Source organism: Impatiens glandulifera, chromosome 3 (assembly GCF_907164915.1).
Source record: "Impatiens glandulifera chromosome 3, dImpGla2.1, whole genome shotgun sequence".
Classification (NCBI taxonomy): domain Eukaryota; kingdom Viridiplantae; phylum Streptophyta; class Magnoliopsida; order Ericales; family Balsaminaceae; genus Impatiens; species Impatiens glandulifera.
The window spans coordinates 4,864,359-4,881,212 of record NC_061864.1 but is presented as its reverse complement, the minus strand read 5'-3'; the positions used below and the strand labels follow the sequence as shown (position 1 = coordinate 4,881,212).

The 16,854-nt window shown below is 32.9% G+C and overlaps 2 protein-coding genes across 3 annotated transcripts; both read right to left on the bottom strand.

The window, feature by feature from the left end:
• Positions 1 to 3,426: 3,426 nt before the first annotated feature.
• Positions 3,427 to 5,623, bottom strand: LOC124932592 (UPF0047 protein C4A8.02c). The gene is made up of 7 exons (XM_047473248.1): positions 5,308 to 5,623; positions 5,097 to 5,157; positions 4,922 to 5,016; positions 4,800 to 4,833; positions 4,224 to 4,278; positions 4,015 to 4,057; positions 3,427 to 3,767 (listed from the first exon to the last, which is right to left on the bottom strand). Exons 1-7 carry the CDS (start codon positions 5,569 to 5,571, stop codon positions 3,696 to 3,698), a joined length of 624 nt encoding a protein of 207 aa, XP_047329204.1. The 5' UTR covers positions 5,572 to 5,623; the 3' UTR covers positions 3,427 to 3,695.
• A 342-nt stretch (positions 5,624 to 5,965) lies between these two features.
• Positions 5,966 to 15,090, bottom strand: LOC124932591 (tetratricopeptide repeat protein SKI3). Of its 2 annotated transcripts, XM_047473246.1 has the most exons (21): positions 14,979 to 15,090; positions 14,659 to 14,871; positions 14,228 to 14,350; positions 14,038 to 14,121; positions 13,905 to 13,955; positions 12,896 to 12,988; positions 12,207 to 12,347; positions 12,022 to 12,102; positions 11,613 to 11,860; positions 11,354 to 11,525; positions 10,694 to 10,809; positions 10,562 to 10,619; positions 10,261 to 10,326; positions 9,968 to 10,180; positions 9,805 to 9,856; positions 8,925 to 9,298; positions 8,731 to 8,825; positions 8,136 to 8,384; positions 7,171 to 7,814; positions 6,440 to 6,649; positions 5,966 to 6,339 (listed from the first exon to the last, which is right to left on the bottom strand). In XM_047473246.1, exons 5-21 carry the CDS (start codon positions 13,923 to 13,925, stop codon positions 6,161 to 6,163), a joined length of 3,012 nt encoding a protein of 1,003 aa, XP_047329202.1. In that variant the 5' UTR covers positions 13,926 to 13,955; positions 14,038 to 14,121; positions 14,228 to 14,350; positions 14,659 to 14,871; positions 14,979 to 15,090; the 3' UTR covers positions 5,966 to 6,160. The 2 variants fall into 2 exon arrangements, with proteins under 2 accessions (XP_047329202.1, XP_047329203.1); XM_047473247.1 differs by lacking the exons at positions 12,896 to 12,988; positions 13,905 to 13,955; positions 14,038 to 14,121; ... (1 more) ...; positions 14,659 to 14,871; positions 14,979 to 15,090 and having other exon boundaries at positions 11,613 to 11,796; positions 12,207 to 12,345.
• Between the last annotated feature and the right edge of the window lie 1,764 nt (positions 15,091 to 16,854).

The following is a 16,854-nucleotide window of genomic DNA, read 5'->3' as shown; positions in this document are numbered from 1 at the left end:
CAATCCTCCATGTGATAACATTTTGGGATCAAATTTGGGAGATTGAGAATGTTTGAGATTTTCATTGTTTTTCCAATGCTTTTATTTTTTATGGTTTCAGAATTCACTTAGTTGATAAAAACAATCAATTGGGTTCAAGGAAATTGGATGATGCCAAGTACAAAGCATTTTGATCGAGCAGGTTCGCCAGCAAACTTTGAGTTTCATTTTACATAATTTTGGAAAGATGGTTATGTGGTACAAGAAAATTCATGAACCTTGGATACTTTCATTAGTATTATTGTTTTGGATGCAGGACAGAAGTGTCATCTTTAATCCTATATTGCTCGTTTGCTCAACATCTACTTTAATTTGGTATGTATATATTTATTTGTCTTTCCATCTCAATAAAAATCCCATTTATTTTTTTTGTCACTATTAAATAATTTTGGGATTTGAAATTGAAATAATAAGAGGTCTATTGAAAACAAAATTGCTCATAACAACTTAGAATATGGGTCCTGGCACGGGGAGAGGGCGGAGTTTTTTTCAGTTACCTACGAATTCAGAAGCAACTCGGGTGAATAGAACTTTTTAATTCATTTTCTTTTCGCGAGTGATGGAGATAAATAGGACCAAAGAACTAAACACTATTCACCATTATATGTGATAGAGGGTTAGAATAAGAGACTTACTATTATTAGATTTTGTCTCAGGTTCAATTCTCATTAATAGCATCCGGATTAAAGTGGAAATCGTGTTTGTTGGCCAGCCTCCTCCAATGAATGATTAGTCGAGGTTTGCCAAAAGTTGGTATGGACACCTTGGTTAAAAAAACTAACTAAATTTCCGGGTTTATAAAAAGAACCCATCAAACTTGGAATTATGTTGATCATGTGGATAAAATATGACATTTCACTTCATTATTTTCTTTAGAGTTATAAATAAGTATTAGTGTTATAGAGAAATTTAGTAATTATTTGGATAGTGAAAGTATTTAATTTATTTTTTTGACCTGAAATATTTCAAGTGCAATGGTCATGAATTTTCGTTTTAGAGAAAAAAGTAATGGTATGGATTAACATTAATTAATCAAGAGCAAAAAGACCCACAAAACTACAAAAATAGAAAGAGGTGAGGAGATCTCTTTGAGCTCCAAATTCATAAAAAATAATGGTATTTTAAATTTTATTTTAATAAAAATATGAATCGATTTACTGGTCATTGTTCTTTATATCATGAGATATTTTCAAAATAAGTCTTTGAAGGTGTCACTCTTAAAGTTAAAATCTGATATATCTATCTTGATGAACAGGCAACCAAACCAAATGGTTAAATTTTCCTTTGCAGGAAGCAACAAAAATAAAAACACATCAAAGGTGATTTAGTTAAAGCTCAATTTCATGTTGTTTGCTATTCTTCTATAAAACATAAATATTTTATTTTTGCGACCAGGATAAATTCTTTCGAGCAACATCATGGTTGATGCGATGCAACGTTCTTAAGAAAAACAAACGAGTGAACCATCCTATTAAAGTTTGTTTTTGTTCTCTTAAGAAAAAGAAAAGGGACTCGCATAATAGAGATAAACACAACCAGTTAGTGCCCAATGGATCCGGCCTTAACTCAAATGGAAGAGTGAAAGGTTTAAACCCTTTTGGTTGCCGGTTCAAATCCGGCAGGTCGGTCTACATAAATCATCATTCAATTCAATTGCTTTCAACAATAACAAATAGGAAATAGGATGAATGAATGATTGATTATAATAATAGTAGTAGCACAAACAATGTCAAAATAGTAACATCTTGAAAATGTGTATATTGTTGCTCACTAAAACCCTAAAAAGACTATTAATATGAATTCACACACTGTGGCAGATATATAGTTTAATAGTCTTCTGGATGAGAACCCTGAGAAGAAACACATAATTTTAAACATACCAAAACCAATCATCAATCTGTGCTTCTCATGCATTCCCTCCAAGTTGCAGGAATTTTGATAAGGAAAATCTTTGGGGATCAGCCGGAGCAAGTCTAACAAAATCCCACCCCCCCTTTATACCTTCTTTGAAGAAGTTGCTGTAAAAAATGAATGAAAAAATACTTTTTTGTTTTGTTATTCTTATATCTCAATAACCAACATATTCCTTTTTCTTTTTTTTTAACCTGAAATTGTGTTACACGAGCTTTTACTGTAAAAGTATTATATAAAAAACATGGATGGATATCTTGTTCCTCCTCATTTATTACATGCCTATCTCAGAGTTTCAGTATTTAATTTATGTGTATTTTCTCATCTATCTTCAATGAATGAATGAATGAATGGTATTTCTACTACATCAAAAAAGCGCTTGCTCTAGCCAAATGGAAAGGAAGAAGTGTTAGTTTCCACTTATGGAAAAATCATAAAGAGACGTACATACAAACCTCAGTAACTTGAGAGTTGTTTTGGCATTAAGACTTGAAATTGAACAACACTTGGTGCATGCTGCTGAAGTAGTTTTGACAAGTTATCTATCAAGAACAGCTTTGATCTTTTTATATAATCCAATCCAGCAGCACCTGTGGGGAGGGGGGGAGTTGTTATTTTCCATATTGCTTGGTCCCTTTTTATCATCAAGCTCGCCATTCCTGTATGTATGTATGTACAAAATTAAACATTCTTCATTACCTTTTTGAGCATAATTAAATATACATAAAGAATCTAGGTAAATCTCTTACCCTGGAATAGAATGATGAGAATTAACCCACTTTTAATTCTGAAAAAAGGTACTCATCTCATAACACTTTGAAAGAAAGATGTCATGTTGTACTGTAAGACGATTCATTCCTCCACACCATCATCATCACTAGAAGAAGAAGAAAGAAATCATTTTGAACAGTTTACCAAAATCTGCAAACACACGTGGCATCAATTCATTCAAGAAACGGAAGCAAACTAGTACGTAGGCTCTCAATCAAAAGAAATTGATTAATTGAAGACACAAACAAATTAACGAATCATCAAACTATGTATAGACGGCGAATGAATTAGGTTTTAAATCGCGAAACAAAATCTATCTCCTCAACATTCAAGAATCAATGTCATTGGCATCATTAAATGTAAGTAAATTTTCATAATAATAATTAAGTTTTAAAAATTTTGTATTATTTTTATTTTTATATATAATTCAATATAAAAAACTAATTTAAACCAAAAAATATTATATAGTTACAAAATTAATCATTTATTGAATAAACATATATTTTTTTAACAAGTATAAAAATTCACTTTATTTTTATAAAATTCTATAAAATTGTAAGATTTTAACATTTGACTGATATGAACATTATTATTATTATTGTAATAATTTTAATTAAAAAAACTGAAAATTTGTGTTATTAAATAATGAATTTAATAACAAAATCTCAGATAAGTTGGTATTATAGTTAACAGATAAACAAGAAGTAGAGTCATAATAATAATAATAATAATAATAATAATAATGAATTCAACAACTTCAAAGTTTCAACTACCCAAAACATGATTAAACTCCATAATAATAATAATAATAATAATAATAATAATAAAATGCACAAATTAGACATAAAGCAGCAGCAGCAACAACTTATCTTGAAACATAGTTCATTAGGAAGTATACTTCCTGGTAAACTGAATTTGATTCATGTCATAAAAACACTCACTATTAAATTATTAGAATACCATTTATACATTTCTTAAATTCCGTTGAGGGTCACCACCACCCTACGAGGAGTAGGCGCGTCTCGATGTTCACAAAGCCATATACCCTGCCAGAGTAAGTAATCATATATATATAAGGAAACGAAGAACATGAAAAAACAGGTTTCAAAACCATCAATGGAAACTCAGGACGACTCGATCCCAGCTAGATGGAATTAATAAGTAAAAAAAACAAAAACACTTAGAACCCTGCCATAATTGATTTGATTTCTTGATGCAATTGAGTAAATTTCCATAGAATTCATTCATTAGCAGTTCATCAAGCAATTTTCCAGAGTATAATTTCTTGTTTACCTGCCACGTTCCCATGTTAAGTTTCCCATTTGTAATCGGAATCCTACAAAATCAAAGAATCTCATGAAGACGCCTTTATATGATGAATTTCAAAATAAAGGTAGACCAGAATTGTTCTTGTAAATAAAATTTCCAGATAAATTCAACTTTTCAAATAGATGAAGGAAATTGGTATTATTATCCATTGGTAAAATTCGCAATATCCCTACGTTAGTGAGCAACCAAACATGGAGGATTTGATATGTGCCGGCATATCATCTGGACCTGCAAAATCAACAAATCATAGATTTAGGTCTGCAAAAATAGACTGAAACATTCAAGGATATTTTTTAGGGGGATAACCAAAGAGTACTTTCGAGCATACATTGAAGGGACCCCCCTAAGACATGTCATTACTTCTCAACTGGACCTCAAGTAAGAATTGTTAAACCTTTTATTTTACGATAAAAAACTCTATGTCCACTAGAATTAAGGTGCTTGGCAAGGTAGTTCAGACCAATGATGCAAGAAATCTACGATGTTGAAATATTTATCTGACACAAATGACGAATTCTGGCTATGCAGAATTATTTAGGGATTCCCATATATTCCTGACCATAGTAGGATATATGAGTGGTAACCGCTTGTAAATAGAGGATTATGTAATATTTGAAGAATGAATGAAATAGTTTGAATCTGGTTTATATCCACAAAAATCTTAAGTCCTAGATTGAACAAAACTTTTCAATTGTATGATCATACATACTGATTTAACTAACACTATCCTTGAAGGATCATATTCGAACCTTCAATTGTGTGCCTCCATGGTGCAGATCTTCCCTGGAAGAAGATAAATAGAAAACACAACTGATTAACATATACTACATGAGATGAAGGGGGGAAGAAAAGGGGAGAAACAATTACAAACCTCTGGAACAACACGATTAAGAAATGTCTCTGTGTCAGCAAGAACATCCGAGTCATAGTTCTCGTTTATTGTAAGAGAAGCACTTGTATGTTGCACTAAAGTTCATCGCAATAAGAACAACAAAAGGAAGGAAGGAAACAGTTATTGCTTTGAATAAGTGAGAAGTAATGCTTACAAAAAATGTGAGCAAGACCACATTTAAATCCTGATAAATCTTGTTCAATTTCCTTGACAATCTGCCAGAAAACAACTAAAACTTAATTTGATATTGATAAACAGCTAGGGTTTTACATCAAAGTAAATCTATAATTCGTTAATAGATATGGTTCTGCATCAAAGCAAATCAAATCTCTATGCAGAACGAATAAGGAGGGAATACGATATACCTTGTGGGTGATAAGATGACAACCACGGTTGAGGGGTTGAAGGGTTACAGTCTTCTGAGCCCATTTGGGAGCAACAACGGTAGGAGGAGGAGCTGCCATCGAACTTAAACGAGGAGAAGAATAGTAAGAAGAGGGAGAGATGAATTTTCCCGGCGGCGGCGGCGACGGACGACTGTAGAAAGTAGTAGCCTTTGCGCTGATAATCGGAGATGATTTAGGCCAAAGGGTCTTTGGATTAACTATCGCCGATGAGAGTTGCATCATTTTTATTTTCTACTCAAACCAAAATTCATAACCCCAAATTTGGGACACTGCTTTACAGTTTCTACTACTGGTCTCTATATTTGACACGTGGAAGAACATAAGTGCATATCAGTTTTTAAGATAGAATCGAACTCGTGAAATATTTAAGAATTTATTTATAATACTCGAACTCGTAACATGAAATATTTAAGAATTTATTTATAATACTCGAACTCGTAACATTTAACCTCTTATCTCGAAATTTAGTGTAGATTCTCGTCTTAGTGAATAAATCCGGAATGAAAAATAGAATTCAATCATAATATAACCAAATACAACTTAAATTAAGATTTGAGGAATAGGGGAACATGGGTGGTAGGGGTTGAAACTTGAAATATGTGATTAAGAATTGAAATTCAAAGTAAGAGAACTACACTTGTCATTAATTCCATAAGAATTCAATTCCACATTTTAAGTACTTTGAACAAACAACATAATTGGATTTGGTCCCTCAATTCTAATGTCGATGTCAATACATCTACAACGAGAGTCTAAAAGATCCGCCGCCTAAATGTTCTTCGATCAAAACATTAAGAGAGAACTAACTTTGTCATCTAGAATTCTGCAACACTTTCCAGTATCTCAAACAAGACGGGTTCAAATGAATCGAGCTTAGAATCCAGCTTTGTGGGTGTTTTTGTCCCTCCACATGCGATGAAAACCTCAAACCATTGTCTGAATGCATTGAGAGCAAGTACATTTGCAAATGAAGTTCTGCAGGTCTCTTCCCTAAAATCAGTCAATAATAACAAAGAGAATTTAGAATCCAGCTTTAGTCTGAACAATTTTGTGTTCATATTTACAAATCAGCATTGTTAAGAATTCAAACCTGGCGGCCAAGCAAGCCATTCATACATAAGATTTTGCTCCCACTTGGCTTTAGATCCTTGGCTTCCTTCTGCTTGTGCTAGTAATAAGCAGACAATGGGTAATTGAGCTGAAGAAGAAGACGCTACTTTAGCTTTCTTTAGGCTTCTAATGGCAATGGTTAAGAACTGGGAGTCTCCAAGCTCCTTGGCAAGCTCCAAACAGATTGCACCTGAAGAAACGCAAGAGCTTATCACTAAGGCATTGTTTGATGAGGAGTTATTTGGACTTAATCCAAATAATCTCTTATCTCAAATCAACAATCAAATCATTTAAATCATCAACTAAAATAACTTTATTTTTATAACATTTTCAAATATCTCAAATAATCCACTTTTTCATCATACAAGATTCTTCTGAAATAACCCAAATTATTTTCAAATAACTCTACATCAAACAAGCTCTCTAAGGCATATTAATGCGCTGTTTTGTTATCAACATTTTTTATGTTTGGCAAAAATCTTTTGTTAAGTTTGGCAAAAACTTATAATGATTTAGAAAATAAACTGGATCATAATCCAAAAAAAATATGATCGTGATCTACAAAAAAATCTCTATACCAAATACAGCAAAAAAGAACATCACTATAAATTGGATCATCATGTATAAAACAATTTTTGTATACCAAAATGAAGCAACAAAAGTTGCACTATAATCTGAATCTATAATCCAAAAATACAAAGATCAACATACCGTGACAAAGAAGAATGCAGCTCTCCTTGTCCGCTACTGAAGAAGCCTGGGAAAGAAAGTTTTCTGCAAGAACAAAATCGTTTCTTGAAACAGAAATCAGACCCCGAACCAAATTATGGATTGGAACCCACATATTCTGGGTGTCATTGATCTGTTTCGGACATTTCTCCAAGCTCAACTGTAGTATATCTTGACCACAATTCAGATTATATCTAGTTTCTATGAATTTCAGACATATCCAACCAACTTGATGATCGGTCTCAAGCTCCACGCATTTTGTATATTCCCTCTGTAAGTTAACAAAATCTTCTGCTATCGCATAGGCACGACATAAGATTAAGTGCGCAAAAAAGAGGTAATTATCAGGAAGTTGAAGTCTAGAAGCTGTATTTGCATGATTGATGCAGCCAACATGGTCTCCAACTTGCAATCTTATCTCTGAGGCGCAGAGCAGAAGCAAGAATCTTTTGTATAGACAATATTTATCCAACTTCGTATCTTGATAATTGGAAAGAGATGCATCAATGAGGCGCCCCAACAGATCACACATGTGTTTTGGATATCTTTTTTCACGTGCCTTCTGCATATAATTCATTATAAGCAGATAACTTGCATTGTTATTCCAAGGTTCTTGGCGTACCCACCTGTCATCATTAGCAACCACTCTTTATTTAAGTCCCTTTTCTATGGAAGGTGAAAACATAACAATATAAAGAATCATCCCCAATAGGAAACACCTAAATACAGAAATATGGATCCAGAAACGTTTTTGAATGAGATCATATTTGGAAGCTGAATTTTGTAGTCATATCCAGAAATTTATTGGTTGTTCCTCAACTGATGCAGGTACAGAAACAATTTACAAAAATTATAAGTGTTTCCAAATGGGGTCCAGCTTTGACTTGGCATAATAATATAAGTAAAATATGCTACAAATGAGAGAATACTTTAGAAATAAAACGTACTTCTGCAGTTGCATGAGTGTTCTTGATCCATGTTGGGAATGACATTCACAGGTTGAGAAGGAGAATTTCTCCTCAACCTTCGAAGCAGTACAACAGCAGGCAACAGTGAGAGCACCAAGGACATCATATGCTGTTTTCAGAGCCTCATTCTCTGTATGGGAAGAATTGTTTGATAGAACAAGGCATCTACCACTGGCGGGAATATGTTTCCATTCTTCACTGAGTAGCAACAGATAACCAAGTAGATTCCTGCAAGTGAGAGATTTTTAACTCATGATTCCATAAAGCAATTAATTCCTTCAAAAAGAAGATAAGAAAAGGAAGGAGACGCATAATAATTTGTTTTGAGTTATGTTAAGAACTTAATCTGATAATATTAGAAAGTTAAAATAAAAAATTATGGGATTTTGGACATATTTTATAATAAATATTAATTTGTAAAAGTGGGTTTGGATTAAACCCAATGGTATTAGTTCCAAGATTTAAAATAATTAAATCCAAAACCCATCTTTCCCAAATATCCCCAAGGTGTGTTTCTTTTTCTTTCTTCTTTTTTTTAAGTGAATGAAGATGAACTACAAGAAACTAAATGTACCTAAGCAAAGTAGAGTTAGGGTACGCGTGAATTAGTTTTCTCAGATGCTTTATTCCACTCTGAATTCCTAGACAACCATCATATCCAAGCTTGATCTGCAAAAGCCATCAGCAATTAGTTACAGGATCGTAATGGCTAATACTGCAGCTTTCGTGTGATGCATAACAAATTATAATTATTCTGGAGAAACTCACTAATTTACTGAGTGATATCAGGTAGTGCATTCCTGTAATATCTTCATAGGCAGTAACAAATGACCGGCTGGCTGAGACGACTGATTCTAGCTCATTACTCTGTCTCAATGCATGCATGGCAGATACAACAAAACTAATTTTCGAACTCTGGAAAAGTTCCTTGGGCATTTTCACGATGTAGGTTATTGCTGACTCTAGTCCAACTGTGTAGTACAACAATCTACAAACTAAACTTATAGAAGCAGCTTTGGAAGCCTGGCCTACAGAGGAAGCCCTGGATGCCAGATCTCTTACAACAGAAAGAACCAAATCCTTCTTTCCCAACTGCCATAAAGATAAAGCATATATATGGAGGCATTCCGTATCAAGCCAGCCTAGAAAGTCAAGAGGGTAAGAAAATGTTTGAGCAAACTGATAAATGACACCATGATGCAATAATAGTGTAATCCTAAAATGTCTTAACCGTGTATACAAATATACGAAACTTTGGTAGTTTTTCCAGATTGAATGCGCATTAATCGCTTAAGATATTAAGAGACATCATGTTAAATTTCAAGAAACTCAATAGAAGGCCTGAAATTATAATATAACTAAATAAATTCATAATTTCAAATAAAAATGCATCATCTGGAGAAACAAGTGTTGATAGTAAGTTAGCTAGTGATTTCAATATTTTGTAAAGATGTCATGCAGCTCTGTGTCAAAGACATGATGTAGACTTCATGGTAATAGCACAAACCTATACAGAGCAATTACAGTTCCCACTGCTTATTGGATTCCAATCATTAAACCATGCATAAATTTATAATTGCAATTTCTCTCTAGTTTCTACACCAAAATGGAAGTGCATATGAAGAAGTTTGTAGTGAAATGTCCAAACCTCGTCTTTTCAAATCTTCACATTCTTGTATAGCATCAAGAGCCTTTCCTGCCTACAACCAAAACGATGTAATAGCTAAAATTACAGTGACGGGTTAAAGGAAGATAGCTTGTCAAAAATGTATAACCAACCATCAACAAAATGGAAATGGAGAAACTTTTACCTTGCAAAGCACTCTGGCCAAGTTACTTGATATATATCTTAGATGAGGATTCAAAACATTGCCTGCAAAAGACTCATTTGCAAAGCGTGCTAGCCTAAAAGCGACAGCAGCAGAATCAAAATCAGACCATGCCTCATAAACTAGCCCACTTATATTATGGCATTCAGGATAGAAGGGTGCATGCTGCACCGCTTGATGGACTGCTCCAAAGACCTGAAACATCAATAATTCTCAATTGGAAACTTTGGCAATTAGATCAATTTCAGTTCATTAGAAAACGGAAATTATTGTACCTTCAGGGATGAAAGATGTCCTGAAGTCAAAGCAAGTTTGGCAAGGCCAATTTGAAAATCTGCAAGCTGCCAAATATTGGGATGAAATCAACTCAAATAGCTTTTGAAACCCTCACTTTGAGGCAAGATCATTTTGGATTAAAACAATAATCTGTTTCAAATGAGTAGAATTGGTGCATGTTCCACACGGACAAAAATCCAAACACTGGATCTCTCCCTTTTTTTTCTTTTTTCTATCTCTACTTTTGTGCTGTGTGGAGGAGAAGAAGTCAGAGATAAGGAGAAGATTCAAGAACCTCACCGGTAGTATCTGCACGGCCTGTAAACAGTTCTCATATGCATCAATTGGCTTGGATTCACTGAAGACGGTAGCAGAATGTAAATTGTTCTCAACAATATGCATAGAAGAAACCTTGTGAAGATCAAGAGATACCTATCAAAAATATGGGTTGACATGCTTGCCCAAGGCAATGCTAATGAGGGATCTATACTCCTAGCATGGTCAAATGCTCTTTTGGCTAACTCATTCTCGTCTCCGTCTCCATAAAGCTGCAAAAGAATAAACAAATAAAAGCATCATTTCAGTGGGAACTATATACAGCATATTTATATGTGATGATTACTAGTGGCAAAAACTTTTAAAACATGCTCAATTAGCTTTAAATATTGGGTATAACAATAACATAATCTTCTAATATTGCAACTTAAAGATTAAAACACATTGTCTTACTCTTACCCAGAACAAAAAGTAAATCAATAAACTATTGACTTGTATGCCTCTAATAGTGGCAGATTACAATATGGCAAGATCCTTTATCATCTAAAATGGATGCAATTTATTTCAGAGTTCTTTTATTTGTGGGATATCTCCAGAATTAAAGTAAGTTAGGTTGTGGAAGTTAGAACCTTTTTAAAAAAAAAGCTGGAATATCTATCTATTTCAGGATAACATATGTCGCATCATTTAATAGCTCTTTATATATATAGTCTTAGGTATTACTCCAGAATTAAATTCATGAAACAACAAAAATTCCTTGACAATAACTAATTTAGTTAGAAACTGAATAGCAAATTATTCCTGATGGACACAAACCTTGCCTAGGAATGCCCATGAAACAGCCAAAGATACATCCAATTGCAGCCCTCGTATGAAAGCATGTTGCTTCAATGAAGTATTATCAGAAATGCAACCTAATGTCACCCAAAACTCGTGATTATCACCCTCAAGTAACAAACTCCCACAAGACATTTTCTCTGACAATTGCCTAAGCGATATCATAAAAGAGAACAGTTATACCATTGACCAAAAACTCATGATAATCACAAATTAATTGAAAAAAAATAAATCTAACCATGCATTCTGATCTTGTTCAGATTTGTCCATCAATGAGTAAGCTAAATGTGATGCAATCGCAATATCCATGTAAATATTTGCTTCCCATGGAGCCAAATGCAATGCCCGTTTATAAGACCGGCAGGCAGAAAAGGCAGCTGAACAACGGACAGTTTTCCAAGAAAGAACAGAAGTCCTGAAAGCTTCATCATCAATTTCAAAGCCTCGGTCATCAACTTTCCATGGCAGACATTTAGCATATGCAAGCTAACAGAAAATGCAACAACTTGTATTACACTACCAGGGTGGATTAGAGTTGGAAAACAAGAATTTTAATATTTAAAACCATAATAAGGTTAGCTATGGGGATGAAATAACGAGAAATAAAGTTTCAGACCATAAGTGCATAGGTTCATTAGCTGTACTACCTGGGTATCTCCAAGTAACTTCCACACACAAAAAAAGTTTCCAGCTAAGACGCAGCATGTATTCGCAGCCTTAGAAGCCTCCTACCAAAAACATAAACAAATAGGAAAAAAGAATTTGCTTTTGAAGATCAACAAACATATTAATTCAACAAATAATGGTGTCTTGCAATTATAAAGTGATTTACCTCCAATAGTGAAGCTCCCCAAATGGATGCACCCAAACTCAAACATTCTTTCACCAAAGCAAGTAGAGAAGATGCAAGGCCATAGTTTGCAGATACATTGTGGGGAGAAAGATTCAAAGCTTTTTTAAACTGTTCGATTGCCTTCAGGATGAAAACAAAGAAACTATTAGTCATTCAATATACAGAACATCAAATTTGCACATCAAAATTAGTTATTGTGATACAGTTAGAAATATAAAGAAGTTGTTCACTGAATTTACCATGGTCAAAACCACTGCTTGGGTGAGTAACCAGTCTCTATAATGGACTACATATTGCAAGTTATATGCTGGGTTATGAGAAACATTTTTAATATATTTGTAAGCTACTCTAATATGATTAATCTTGATTAGAGGGGTGGACGAAAAGTGAGTGAATGCATACCAACATGGGTTGTACTAGGTTTATTATTGCACACAAAGACCAAGCATTTTAAGAACAGTGTTACCATGTAAAGACTTCCTTCATAAACATCATGATATAATGTGGTGAATTTAATAACCAATACAGTAATGTACCAAGAAATGGGAATTAAATAAGAATTAGAAAATAATATGCTATTAGAGTAGGAAATTGGTTAAAAGTTGGAAACAACTACAGATATGGATGTAGGAAACAAGAAAACTATGAGGAAAAGCCACAACAATTACCTTTCTGAATGAACCGAGCATTACAAATATATTCCCACTTTCCACCAATGAAAAAACTCTTGATGACTCCAACTCGACCACCCGTCCATATGACTGTTTAAACACCAGAGATCCTCAATAAAAAATCCACAATGAAGTGCCATCAAACTTTGAAGGAACTAAGCAAATGCTCTAGACACAAATTCACATTCTACATGCATAGCATGATTTAAATAGTAAATACACTGATCAACTATACCATATTATCGGATCTAAGGAATGTTCCCATAAACACCATTCAATTATTGTGCTTTGGAGATTCAAAAACCCTCTCGAAGGGAGTTTATAAATAAATAAAAAAACATTCATATCAAACACTTGTTTTTAAGAGATAAGTGCCTTATAGGATGAAATATTACTTTTTTCATGAAGCTGCTTTTAGTTCAATTAAAAATCCATTCCTTATATCCAAGAGGATTTACTCACTTCGTGCATTTCCACCAAGAGGGAATCCGAGGCATCTTGACGTTAATTGATGTTTCTTTGATACTTAAGACCTAATACTTTTTTTAACAAAACTTAAGACCAAATACTTAACACGCTAAGTGGTTTTCTTACCAAAATATCCCTTGCTCACAATAAAGTTACATAGTTATGTTAACAGGTTTGACCATAATTTTCATACAAGTGGATCTTTAATTTCCTTTTTGAGTTTTTTTTTCTGTTTCCAGGGTTACAATAACAGTTCCTCGTATTAAGGCTATTCCACTTATAAGAAGTATCAGATTTTAGTAATAATTTAAATAGCCTCCAAATGTAGCTCATAACAGCATCATTTTTTTAAGCATTTGCAGTTCATGGAAATGCCTTATTAGAAGCAACTATTATTCAGAAGATCATGCTATATCTGCATTGGAAACACAACACTTTTTCAAGCCAGCAAACATGACTCTTTCTCCCTAAACCTCCCATTCTAGCTATAATTGAATCAGATGAAAATGCTACTAAAAATGGGATGTTAAGATGTAACCTTAACAGCTGCAGTAAACATGCCCAGTTGCTGATACGCAAGGCCCAAAGCCTGTAACATATTAGAACGAGGAGTTATAATGATAATTGTGACCAAGGACTTTTCAGAATAACCTAAATAGTAGAGTGCAAACCTCCCACAGATCAGCACAAGCGGGGTAACCACGGATTCCATGTTGAAGACTCTGCACTGCTTCAGACCATTTCTTTTGATGGACCTGCAAAGAAACAGAAGCACTACAAGTATGAAGCAAAAAGGCAAGAGAATACAAAATTAAGAAAACCCAAGGCATAGAAACAGAAGGCAGAGCTGAAAAAAGAGACCAGAAGATAGCCTAGTCTTCGGAAAGCCCAGAATGCCCTTGGTGATCTGTCACATGCTTCACGACAAACAGCAGCCTCCAGATTCTCTTTACCCTCTTCATCCAACAAATCGCAGAGTGCTTCCTAAGGTAGAATGAAAATGAAATTCTGGTCAACTACTAAAGTTGCTTCTATAAAAAAACATAGGGTTGCCAACTATTGCAAGAGAACTTTTGTCAGCAGATGAACAAATAAGTACAGATTCGAGCCCAATTGTCAATAATAACATTTATAAGCAAAACTACTATAGTAGCAAATGAACTATCATTATTAAACCTACTGAAACTGTTCTATGCCAAAACACACAGACACATACTTTATATTGAGAGAGAAATCATGAATTTATTGCAAAGAAAACATCAAATTATTGCAATAATAAGCACAGAACTGACCCCAGATTCATAATCTTCAGGAGAGAGGGAGACTGCTCTTTGGTAGCACTTGAGAGCCCTCTGACTGTCAAACGATACTCGGCTGTAGAAATGCCCCAAGTATCTGAAAGCAGACCCATTTTGAGGATTCAACTTGGCTGAAAGAAGAAAATGTTCGGCAGCCTTTTCTTTAAATTGTTTGGATTCATTGTCTTTCTTCCATAAGAACAGTGCCTGATCAATAAATAAATACCACATCCCGGAAACAAACAATTCAATAGATATTTTGTGACACCCAGATAGAAAGTCTAGCATAAAAGAAGAAGAAGAAAGAAGATTACGATATTAAAATGGGAAACAGGATCGTCAGTGCATGACTCAACAGATTCCTGCAATTCCCTGAAAACAGTATCTTCATCTTCTTGGGCGTTTAATTCATCATCATCTTCTCTTCCCTCCTAAATTAAAAGGAATTGGAGTTCAGTTTACACTCCAAGAAAAGAGACAAAACCAAAAGAAGTGTCGATCAATGATAAAGATGCATCAAATAGAGAGGGAACACTACCATGAGTTATCTAGCTCACTCTCACAGTCTCTTTCTTTGTCTTGACAGCAACAATCAACACACGGCTCGCCGAAGAACCCTGTCCCTTTTCCTTCGGTATGGGTCGGTCTCTCTCCTTTAACGAGACTTTCTCGAAATTTTCTAATTCTTTCTATCTATCTTATATCTAATTTCTTCAACTTATATATAAGTCTAAAATTAATTTACCATAATTAAATTAGCGCTCTTTTTTTCATTAGTTTCCAATTTATAACATTTTTGAATATTATCATTGTAGGTAAATTTCATTATCTTCTTAAAATGTTATATATTATAACATTTGTTTGTTCTTAGTCTATACTAAAAACATTCTTAGAAAATGAAAGGTGGACTTCGTATCCTAATTTGAAATTGTGTATTTTTTTTAAGGGAAAATCAGGACCTTTAATTGAGTTTTTAAAATGCAATGTTCTATAACAAAATACACCACTAAGATAGTTTAAATAGTTTTCTAACAAACTTAAAGTCACAAGTTTAATTTTTATTTAGAACGTATTAAAAAATTTAATAAGTGTAAGATAATTCATGTGAAATGCTACGTTAACTTAATACATTAAAAAAAATCTATAAGGAGGATTTAGTTTTGCTGTGAGGGTTAAACTCGTTGTTGAATTTTCATTTAACAGAGAAATATAATTTGGAATTTGTTTGAAAGTCACTCAAATGAAAATTTTTAAAAAAGATGTATTTTTAAATATATTTATATTTTTTTTATTTAAAAATACATATCACTCATATTTTTTTTTTAATAACATCTAGCATGACATGGGTAGTTTTTCTTTATTAAAAAAAATATATATATCCAACTCTGGATATAGGCGTTTTCAGACCGGACATATAATTTGAAATAACCTAAACATTGAAGGCTTTTCGGTTTGAGTTAATTAATAACGTATACAAAATCAAAAGTCATTTTACTTTTCTTATATTTATTAAATCACATAATTTATTAATTAAAATATTAAAATATTATATATTTTAAATTATTATTTTATTTTATTATATATAAATAATTTATAAAAAATTTTACTAAAAATAATTATCACATACTTAAAATCATCAACAATTATTATTCTTTTTTCTTTTAAAATTTTCAAATAACCTCAATCCGAACCATCTCACAAATACATCAAATTATTGTCCTATCATTTAGAAATTGGAAAGCCTTAGTTTTGTGTTGTATGGGACATCCTCACTAAGGTTTTGTTTGGGAGTGGGTTTTAAAAAAATTAAGAGAGAAAAAATAAATGATGAACAAAAATTTTGAGTAGGTAATGCTCATTTATTGTAAAATTTTTTTTAAAGAATATTGATATATATAAATAAATTAAAATTAATAATTTAAAATATAAGGTATTTTAGTATTTTGGGTAATGAATTGAATGATATGATTGATAAGAGGAAGTGAAATGATGTTTGATTTGTAGAAAGCCTAAAGGCTTTGTTCGGTTTGATTTTTTAAAATAACTCAAACAAAATCAATTTTTCAATTAATCACCTCTTAACAATTATATCACTAATTTTATTAACCAAAATACTAAAATACACTCTATTTTAAATTATTATTATTTATTTTATTATATATATCAATACATTTTAAATTTTTTTACCAA